The 11,396-nt window shown below is 36.1% G+C and overlaps 1 protein-coding gene across 3 annotated transcripts in view; it reads right to left on the bottom strand.

Moving 5' to 3' along the window:
* Positions 1 to 463: 463 nt before the first annotated feature.
* The window catches only part of LOC117122267 (monocarboxylate transporter 12-like), a 12,322-nt gene continuing 1,389 nt past the window's right edge, over positions 464 to 11,396 (bottom strand). For all 3 annotated transcript variants that reach the window (XM_033267803.1, XM_033267805.1, XM_033267804.1), the window contains exons 3-8: positions 9,096 to 9,251; positions 6,354 to 6,650; positions 4,018 to 4,298; positions 2,477 to 2,702; positions 1,847 to 1,990; positions 464 to 1,369 (exon numbers count right to left, since the gene is read on the bottom strand). In XM_033267803.1, coding sequence (XP_033123694.1) covers positions 1,170 to 1,369; positions 1,847 to 1,990; positions 2,477 to 2,702; positions 4,018 to 4,298; positions 6,354 to 6,650; positions 9,096 to 9,225 — 1,278 coding nt within the window. In that variant the 5' untranslated portion in view covers positions 9,226 to 9,251 and the 3' untranslated portion in view covers positions 464 to 1,169. The remainder of the gene's footprint in view (positions 1,370 to 1,846; positions 1,991 to 2,476; positions 2,703 to 4,017; positions 4,299 to 6,353; positions 6,651 to 9,095; positions 9,252 to 11,396) is intronic.

Here is an 11,396-nt window from a genome sequence, read left to right as displayed (position 1 = left end):
GGCCGAAAAAAATTGAAAAAAATCCCCCTGGAATTTATAATCAAATTTATCTCTGAGAGTGCCATTTCAGGACATTATAGAGGTGTCATAATCATGAATTTTCATAAATCAGCCCCAACCATGGTGGGCCTAAGATGGTCTAAACTCCCTATCAAACTCCCGGCATGGACCCCTCTGCAATTTAATGCTGAACAGACTAATACATGCAATGCCACATCATCCTACCAGTCACCCATTTATACTCCTGGGTGCCGAGAGGCAAATGTAAGTAAAGAACCTTGCCCAAGGACACAAGCAATGCGACAAGCGCCGGTCTGAAACTCCCGATCTCACGATCAGAAGCCCAACACTTTACACGCTGCACAACACGCTCTCACTTAATGTTCTTATTATCATGGAGTGTAGACTTTAAAGAAAGTTAAAAATTGTTCACGAAAGCCAGGACAATAATAGTGATAACTCATTTTAAAATGAAAAATCGTAGAATTTTAATTAATACTTTATATTTTACAATCGAAATTGCACATCTAATTTTCCAAACTTGTTTTCACGTACTCTATCAATAATTTCTATCAATAATGTTGCACATATCTCTGCACTTTACCAAGATTAAGTAAGATTTTGAAAACTCTGAAGATATACCAGTTCTAAGCAAATTCACAAACAATATTGTTGCTTGAACTGTTGTCAAGCTTCACAAACTCATCAATAAGTAATTTAAAATTACCAGCAATGCTAACATTATTTCCGATGGTTTTTCATAATGCTTCGCATCTCTGGTAACTTGGACCACTTTATATTTCAGTGATGATACACGACAACATAATTATGCTGATTTAACTTTCTCTGTTTAGTCAAGAGCCTTTCAACTGTAACACTACTATTTCAGTTTCCTTATATTCGAAAACATCTTCAGCTGATATGTCTCTACCAAGACCATCTTCTCTATCACAATCCGTCTGCCAAACTGCAGAATCCTCGGGCCTAATTGTATTATCTTTGATCATAGCGTAGAAGTTGGCTTTAAAGGTAAATGGAGATCTGTTAGTTATCATCCAGGTAGCATCCAATGATCAAATATATATCCACAGGTTAATATTTTAAAAAGCCAGTTACATGCGATTTTAGACTAGTACAGAAATTGGAGATTCAACACCTTCAAACTCGTATTAAATTGCTTCTGCTCTCTTCATTTCCAATTTTTGAACTTCCACTTTTTCGTACGTTGACCTTTGTAAATATAGTTTTAAATGATATAATTTCTTATTGATGTGATTTGCAACGAATGTTATCAACCCGGAAAATAGAAATAATCCTACGCATACATAGAGTGCGCTGTCGTAACTTCCGCTTAATACAAACAATTGATCTGGAGAATACAATACAAGAAAAACTGTTAGCAATAAATGTGGTTAATATTTCTTTTTCCTAACTGTCTCTTATACACATCTAGATGTGTATAAGAGACAGTCTGTATCTCATTCACCGTTGCTCAGTTTTTCGTCAAACAACTTTTTTCTGTCTCAGAAAAATCAGTTCTACAACATATCAAAAAATTTTTTCCCTCCGGTGCCTGACTTTAACACAGTCATAAAGACCAAATCATAAAATTGTTAAAACAAGTAATTAATGTATATAAAACTTAAAACATTAGAACTTGCGAAATATATGCGCCTTCTCTATTCTACTCAGAAGCGAGGTCTTGTACAATATCTACAACACAAAGAGCGACTACTTATACAATGACAAAATTTAACCCTGTTTTAAAAATGTTTGAACATTTTAACCCGATTTAGTTGTCATGTAAAAAGAAAAATTCCAAATAAGTATTAAAACCCTTACGCACCTGTTATATATGGAACTACTGCAGCACCAATACCGTATAGAAAGAACTCGACCGCAATAGCCTCAGAACTTGAGTTTTCAGGCGACAAATTAGTAACAGCAGGTACCATTACAACGAATATCATTCCTCGAGATATACTAAATGCTAGTAGTACAGGTGATATAAATAAAATTAACATTAAATTATCAAGCTATTTTATGTTAATAGTAGTGTATTTTATTTCTCAATATATATACAGTATTGTTTCTTTTTTTAACGAAAAATGTGTTGGGTATTATGTGCAGAAATTTGTATTTTATGTAGTTTGATATGCCTACTAGTACTAATGTCTTAAATGTCAGTCTGTAGTATAGTCCCAGATGGTCTAGGCAGTATGCTACAGTACATTCGTTGTTGCTTGTGCATTTTCTGATTTTGTGTTGCCATAGTTTTGATCTAATTTTATTCTACTCGAAGATTTTTCAAATTTTAATAGGATAATAATATTAAAAAGGTAGACCTTACCTAACTTATCTCAATTGTTATACAAAACTTTACCAGCGTTAATCATTTGACGATCGTATTAGAACGGAAAGGAGAGATCGTGGAGAGTAACACATGAGATGGTTTGAAGAAACATTATTTACTTACCGAATAATATAACTGTGAGTCCAATCGAAGACTTCGAAAAGAGCAACGGTAACAACGATATGGATGAAATAATATGGATACAACCATACTGAAACGTTGGACTCGGTTTTAGGTAAGCTGAGGACAGAGACATTAGAAGCCGACCGACAAGTTCACCACAACCCATCAGACCTAATGCTAGTGAAATTGACGATTCTTCCATACCAGCATCATTCAAATAACTTCCCTGAAATTAATAATAGAAGAAAAAATATTTCATTGATAAGAAACAAGAGTGTATGTCTAGCGGTTATTAGTGACTTCGGCCGGTCTCCATGGCCTCTGGATCTCTCTCATTTTTTTCTTTCTGAGCGGTGTAATGTGTGCCTTAAGTGGCCTGGTAGTGAAATGTTTTTTGACGTGACACAATTGATTACTGTTCGTCTTCTACATCCAGCCTATATTTCGATACTTGCGGCGTGTCATAACTCTGCAAACGATGTTTACAGTAAAATACTCGTATAGCCATGACCGACCGACATTCATCATCATGTAATTTAATTTAATTTTTTGGCTGAAAATAAATTTTAGGAAATTCCATGCCAAGAAGACGAAAACTGAAATGAGGCTTTAGTATCAAGGAAATAACCTGGATTAGGCATTAGCAGACGACACGAATAGAGGATTAGGCTATATCTAGATGAAATTGTTTTCGCGGGGGTTTTATGCATGGAGCTAAAAGGGTCATGATTGTTCTAAATGCCGATAATGCTTTTTTACTGACAAGACCTAAATATGTGAAGAATCATAGAATGTTACAGAGGAGTAGGTTGTAAGGCCTATTCTTACTATTGCAATTTGTTTAAATTCTAAAAAATTAAACCTGATTTATTTATAAAGCAGTGGTATGGTAGTTTTCTTTTCCTTTTTATTGAGGCACAAAACACATGTACCAAGCATTGTCAATAGCGAATAGGCCTATATCACTGTCCAACTTGTAGGCCTAGGTGGCAATCCCTTATCTCAATATGAGATTAATTTGTTATGAGGTTTGGCAGTGGAGTTGTTCTGAGAATAATCCTACAACACAGACAGGAATTGAACCAGGACCCTGGAATTGAAATTAATTTTTGCTAGTAAGGAAGATTACAAGTATCTTAACCACCAAGCTATCCACCTCCACTTCGATATAAATCTAATGCTCTTAAATTTTCTTAAAAAATAATGAAAAACGACTAGAAGAATTGCTTACCAAAATTTAAAATATTTGAATAAATTCCAGGTACGAGAACTGTGCGTTTATTATAATTGATGTTTTGCTGTGTCTGTGATTATAACATATCCTATTCCTATCTTGCATTTTACATTTGTTTCTTTTTAATTTTCACCTTGATATTGGAGGTGGAGGTAACAATTCTTACAAACCATCAACTTTGTTGAGTGTATAATACTGGTTAACACCTACCGACATATATAAATACAGCATAATCCTATCCCCTAGCAACATTACACATTATATAACACATTAGCTTTTAGACAACTGTCATTAGATCTATACATACCAGACTAACATACGAAAACGTCAAAGCTGCACCAACCATCATATTTGCTGGTAACATAACTGTGTAGTCTTTCCTCTTGCATAAATCTGAATAGCGTTGGCAGAAGGATCGTGGAGGAACTACTTTAATGTCATTGGTTTCGGTTTCGCATTTCTCTTCGATTGCATTTGGAAAGACAGCCAAACAACCGAACAAGGAATACATTACACTAAGGATTCTCAAAGCCGTCCGCCAGGTATATTTTGCGTACAACCATTCTAGACACGGAGCCATAAGTACACCTGTGCAAGAAAACAATCCGATTTAATTATTTACGCAAAGTGACGACTGTGGGCGGATGTGGTGGTAGTGTACTGGTAGCTAACCAGTCAATAAAAGAATCATCTTGAAAACCCTGATCATAGCTTTTAAAGCTCTGTACGGCGGCGCCAGCGTCTGAAATCTTGGGGGTTGGGGGAGTGAGGGGAAAGGTAAAATTTTAGGGGGATTATGCTGGGGTGGCCCATGCTGGGGTGGCCCGATGTGGGCGTGGTCGGGCGTCGATCAAAATGTCCCAAGAGTGGTCAAGGGGCGAAGCACCCGAAAAAATGACAATTTGTGGGTTTCAGAGGCTTATTTAATCGATTTTATAGGTAGATAGTCTACTAATATGGAGAAAATACATATCATTTTTTTTTCTACTCTATACCTGTCTCTTATACACATCTAGATGTGTATAAGAGACAGATATAATATTTTGATATACATCATGAATTTCCTCACTGCAAAATCATTTTTGTTTCAACACAAGACATGACCCACTTCGTATCTTTTGAATTACTTCAAGGTTATTTTGTTCATTTACACATTTTGTACATTTAGTACTAAAGATAGGCTAGTTCGTACCATGGTGCTATGCTCTAGAAAATTCAACTTTTGAAGATATATTTCTAAAGCAATTGTAATGTCGACACGCACGTTATTGTTTGGTTCTTTAAAGCTGTGTAACTATTTTGTACATGATTTGAACGGACGCTGTGTGAATATACTTTATCAATACGTTTTAGTCTCACATCGCTGAAAGTAGTGCAGATGATTGTTCTGTTGGCGTCAACATTTTTTTAATAACTTAATAACTTTTTTAACATGTACTCAACCGCAATCTACATCTTTTCTGATCCTCTTCACTGCCAGAGGGCAAGAGGATTGTTTCCAAATCTTTTCCAACAGGTCATGAAACAGCTTAGTATTCTTTGAATTAATTCAAAGCTATTTCCTTCATTTAGGTATACATTTACGTAGGACTAAGCTTTGTACCACCACAGACCCTATATACAGAATAGAAATACTTTCGAGGAAGGAAGGAAGGAAGGAAGGAGAAAAAAATTGATCGCCCAAAACGCCTCTAAAATTTCTGCCGGAACTGCATGGGGAAAAAATAATCCCCCCGGGCCCCTAGGGTAGTATTATCTCGATCGGCCCCACTTTCGCACCCCCCTTCCGGTCCCCACCCTTTTGGACATTTTTGGATCTGCCCCTGCTGTCTTTGGTGACACGTTTAAGCTAAACGTGATTAGACATAGATTAATGTGCTTATGATCAGAATTAAATGTGCTTAGGTATTTGGCATTATGATGTCAAATACCTAAGCACATTAAACACATCAGAAATCCAATCACATTAGGCCGGGCCTAAGCACGATTAGCATTTAAACGTGTCACCAAAAACAGGACAAAATTGCGTAGAGTTTTTGCGTTTAAATCCTTCCCGTTGTTTTTACAGTGAGATCCATTTAGACTTAGGCCTACTTTAAAAACTACCTGCTACCGATATTATTAATAGGCTCAAGATGCATGATATCCTTGCCCAAACAAAAGCCTTTCACTATCGATAATTCACAAGGCCCAATCTGTTAAACTCAATCAGCAAACATTGCAAAAATAAGTTAATTGATGAAAGCCTCATCATATGATACCAGGGAATTTGGAACCCACAATGAAACTTCGGCCACCATGCCACACGTTTACATGTTACCAGCGTGTTCCTGCTGCAGAACGAAGAAATTGGTACACTGTTATTAACAGGTTTTTACAAAGCTTTAGAGAAAGTGAATCACAACATAGCATTCCATGAACTCAATAAAATTGAGTGGCTAGGCCTACTTAATGTGACTTCTTCTGTAAAACTTATAAAGAGGCGCTTGTTCGAAAGTGGGGATCAGCGAAAAAAAAAATGTTTTGACTGTGCTGTGCTTTCTCGGCAGTGGTGCTAATTCGAGACAGGTTCTTATTCAATTATTTATGTGTAATCATCATTTCATAGACAATTAAAATTTAAACAAAAAAAAAAGCTCTCACCTATACCAGAGCCTAAAAGAGCAATACCTAACGCACGAGTGGAATTGCGCCCTCTGTAGTATAATAATATTTTATCCACTGTCGTAAAATAGACGGAAGAACAACCGAATCCGTAAAGGACGCCGTACGTCAGATACAAGACTTCTATACGCTGTGCAAATGATGAAAGCAGTAGGCTGATGCAGCAGAGTAGTACTCCAAGATATCCGGAAACCATGTGTCCAAACCTTTGAAAGACAACTGTTGCTGCATTACCCCAGAAACAGTACATTGCCATGGATATGGAGCCTGGCAGACCTATGAAGAAAATTAATTGGTATTATAATGGTGTTACTACCCAGTGGCGTATCTAAAAATATTGACATCAGCAGGATGGTAAGAGCGCGAAGACTAATTGGGAAGGGACGCGCTGAAAAAATAAGGTGAAATGAGGTGATTTTTAAGTACCTGAGCGTAATTTATAATGAAATTTCTAGTCTAGGTGGGGAGGCACATTGGAAGCTAGCTTTTTTTGGTGGCGGGGGGGGGGGGGGAGGTGGCACCAGAAATTTGCCAACGAGGGGTTCGACGAAGGGGTCCGCGACCCAAGGAGCCGATGAAGCCTCGGTCGACGGCCCGGAATAAAAAAAAAAAATCCCTGGTAGTGTTGTCGGGGAGAGTTTACTTATTATGGTCCAAAATGTGCTTCCAGACCACAATATTATGGATTGGCAATCAAAATAATGTTACTTGGATAGGAATTTTTTTTACTATTATTGTCTTTGACCCGACGAGCTAGTCGTTCTTCGGACAACAAGGGGCCCAGGCCTACGGTATGTAGGCCTATTATACTTTTTTTTAATCTGAGATTAATCAGTGGACTGGACCTTTCGAACGATTTCGTCATCAGATTTTTAGACTTGCTTTCCCCTACAGTTAGCATATTATCTTTCACAACGAGACAATTTATACCTTTTGCATGGTTTAAGGATCAAATGAGCTCGTCAAGAATATTTCCATCCACGAATGATGATATTATGATGACGTATTCGTCATCGTTTTCGTAAGGTTGCGATATCTCCCTATTACTGTGAGCTTTGCAAAATTACAATCCGAGAAATTATCGTTCAAATGAGGACTGAAGAAAATATTAGTAATTCCAATTCATGAGCTCCAAGAACACGAAATACAACTAAAAACAGAATTGGAGCATTGAGGCATGTTTGTGTAACAAGTAATGACTCATACCGAGGCCTATCGTTTGGCAGACGACCAAATGGCAACGTACGCAGCAGTTTGATGGTTTGATCTATCTATTAATCAAATAAGGCGATTGTAAAATATTAATCACACACCTATCAGATTTTCCGCATTGTACAAGTTTTTATTAACCATATAAAATTAAGCGCAAAAACTATAGACGAAAAATAGTGAACAAAACAGAACAGAGAGACAAAACTTGGATGCACATGAAGGTCTGTGTACAGGTCTATACTATACTTACGACCTGAATAAATGTGGCGTATTTTCGAACCTCCAGGCGATTTTCCCGTAAAAGTGTTAGTGCACATGACCCAGTCATCCAGGGGTTGCGTTTTTGCCTTTAGTTTATTGAAAATGTCTTCATAGTCGAATGATTATAACGTTGAATTTGTGTTTAAATCTTTTTTTTTTACTATATTGTTTTTTTCTCGCGGGCCAAATTAAATTACTCTGCGGGCCTCAGGGCCTAGGATAAGAGCTTATTTATAGTAGCAGATCAAAGGGTGCAAAGGGAATCAGCCAGCAGCAGCCAAAATATCACTATCCAAGACTGAAATTATTAGATTAAACAGATTAAAATGGTCAAGCGTTCGGTCAAACACGATTCACCCACACCTTCCCTACCCCGCAAGAGGTAAGGAAACTCCCCAAAACCCCCTTAGGACCAAGGTTAATTCCGGAGTGTCACTGGCGCCTGCAGTGTATAATTCCATATTGTAACAATTTGAACTTGAATGAAACAAGTCTCGGGAAAAAAGTTATGCTCATTGTGTTTTGACTTGACTCGATATATAGGAACTCTGATTTTCAATATTACAAGCACGATTTGCTGATAAAATCAGTGACGATAGAGCATATATTTCCTCTATGGATAGAGCAACCATATTGTACGGACAATAGTGCATGGTTTTATAAACAAATTAGGAGATAAAAATACGCAATGACTGGTATCATAAAAGGGGCCTACAGTAGTTATACACCATTACAGGCTTCATACGGGTACTGATACAAAATTAAGAGCGCTACTGGGCGAGCCAATCTCAGTATTGGGAAGGCATAATTTATCATTTAAGCCTCCATAATTTTTTTTCTCGATTTATAAGTCTATAATAATTGTGATTCATTCAATAATAATTGAATAATACATTCTTATCCTAGCACGTGCGCCCATCAAGACATTGATATATTTTCATTGCAAATACCGTTTTCTCAATTGGAAATGCAGATAGGCTAATTCTATAAAAGCTATTAAAAAGCTATATAAAAGTTATTTATCAGCAAACCTTCTTCCAAAGCTAAGACATTTATCGTAATAAAATAATGTTATTCGCATTTAGAGATTGGGATAGAATATACCCATTTGCATTTATCAAGTCGTACCGGCATTGTTCGTTAGTTCGATCGTTGGACTCAGATGACACAATTATTCATCACACTTCAAAGAAAATTACGCCTAATTCGTTGGTGGTAGGCCCCATTTCCAGTTTAATGAAAACTTACCAGATTTAGTAGCTGTAGTGTTGAAACTCTCTTTCAGCTGTATGTTGAGTAAATTATAGCTATATAAAAATCCCAGAAACATTGTATATTGTATCAATCCGGACAACACGATGACCCATCCCCACTTCATTGTGCGTTGCCTCAACAAACAGTTACCTTAAAGAGAAATTGTATAATACGATGTATACATTATATAACAATGTCCAAGGTTGCACTAGACACATCTCTAGTGTTCCGATCATCTATAGCCCTACAGTAAACTTAAAATGTATGTTGCATTGATAAGCCTACATGCCATGACGAAACAATATAGTTTTATTTAAGACGAAACATTGTATAAAGTATTTTACAAATTGTGTGCCACAATATAACCTAATAATTAGTACCTAAAATTTCTTATTAATCATTCCAATCATCATTACCTAAATTTATAATTCGAAACCATCGAAAATAGAAAATTAAAAACCTCGACAGTCAAGAACCCACCGAGCTCACATAACTCACTCTATTCAACTTATTGATGTCAATATTTTCCACGTGCTCTGCTTTCAATTCTCGAGAATATTCATGATATTGTAAATGCCTCAGTTGAATTGACAGCATACCATATATATAGAAAAAACCTCCAATAAGCACTTTACTCTGAGGTAAAAAATCCTACATTTTGTTTATTGAGGGCGCAACACATTTTGTTCCACCATGACCATTTTAATAACATGAAGGTTTTAATTTAAGTATTGTAACACTTCACTTGACTTTTTACCAATATAAAGAAAACCCGCCCGGAATGCTCTCTGAGACCGCTAATGTTGGTGTTCTCTACTATTAACCGCCGAAGGTTCCATGATTTTCTTCCCTCAGACCCCGCACCGGTGGCACTGATACTGGTGTTTTTTTTACTTCTAAAATAAACATTTTTTGAAAAAGTTTGTTCTTGCATTATAACAGAGGAGAAAATGTTAGAGTGGGCCCAGACAAGCACCCAGGTTTGCAATGCTATAATAGAACTTTAAGTTAATAGCCCATTATGCTTTAATTTAATAATGACCAAATTATACAATTCGTATTTTAATAATACAGTGTATTGCGATGGTAGACAAAATAAATTGTTCAATACTTTTTGTTTGTCAATAGGCCTACGTTTAATTTCCTACCTGCATAATAAATTGCAGTAGGTCTATCATACAGTATTCATACAACACTCAAACACATGATTTGGTAAATCATTCATAAAAATTGTAAATAGTGAGAGGCCCTGGATATAACATTCAGGTACGCCTTGTGTAAATATTAACAAAGTATTAGCTTGTTCTCTCTGAGCATGCGAACTGCCTTGCCTGAATTAGGTTTACATCGCGGGGAGGGATGGGGAGGACACGAGAGAGCAGGGGTAAGGTTTCTACGAGGTCCAGGGTCAAAGCCCCCCCCCCCCGTGGGTATCCACAAAGGCCCTACAGAGAAATGGTCCACTAAGCACAATTGAATTCTTTGTCGGGGATTTCCGCGTCAAGTTGCAATGCAATTCTAAAAGGAGGTCATACAAACTATCCCTTGCTTTGTTTGCATGGGTGAATTTAAAACAACAATGGACACACAGCCATTGAGTGCCCGTACGTAAACAGTACAAATGCTAGGTCACCATAAAAATATGAAATTGAATTCCCTTCTGCCTGAAATTATGATAACTGTAACTTACGATTCTTAGTAGATATAAAACATTGAGACAGTAGGCTACAAAAGCCAGTTTCCGTATTTTTTTATTTGATAAAAATCAAATCAAACTGTATGTAATAACACAAAACGTTAAGATTTATTTAATTATTCAGTATAATACACGGATTTCTTTAGTCACAAATAATATAGCCTACAACTGAAATAAAATCAAATTAATATTTAAAGAAAAAAGACACAAAGAATACAATAAAAACAATTAGAATTTATAGAACATTAAAAATCAACAAAGCAGTAATCAGATTTACAAATTAACAGTTGTACATTATACTATCGATTTTAAAATTTATTGTTTATATATATATATATATATTTTAAATTTTTATAAGAGTTCTGCAAAAAGGAATTTGTAACCGAGATCAAGCATTAGTAGACCTTAGAGTTAATACACGGATTTCTTTATTCACAAATTCATAATAATATACAACTGGCAGTTTTACAACTGAAATAAAATCTAATAAATATTTAAAGAAACAAAAACACAAGAAAATGCATTCAAAGGCGAAAAAATTGCCCCAACCGGGATGTGTGTTCTTGAAATTATATATCAGTCTTTAAAAAAAAATTATA

This window comes from Anneissia japonica, unplaced genomic scaffold (assembly GCF_011630105.1).
Source record: "Anneissia japonica isolate Jap-2015-1 unplaced genomic scaffold, ASM1163010v1 scaffold287708_len1499824_cov190, whole genome shotgun sequence".
Taxonomy (NCBI): domain Eukaryota; kingdom Metazoa; phylum Echinodermata; class Crinoidea; order Comatulida; family Comatulidae; genus Anneissia; species Anneissia japonica.
The sequence above is the reverse complement of the archived record's forward strand: the minus strand, read 5'-3'. Positions and strand labels throughout refer to the sequence as shown.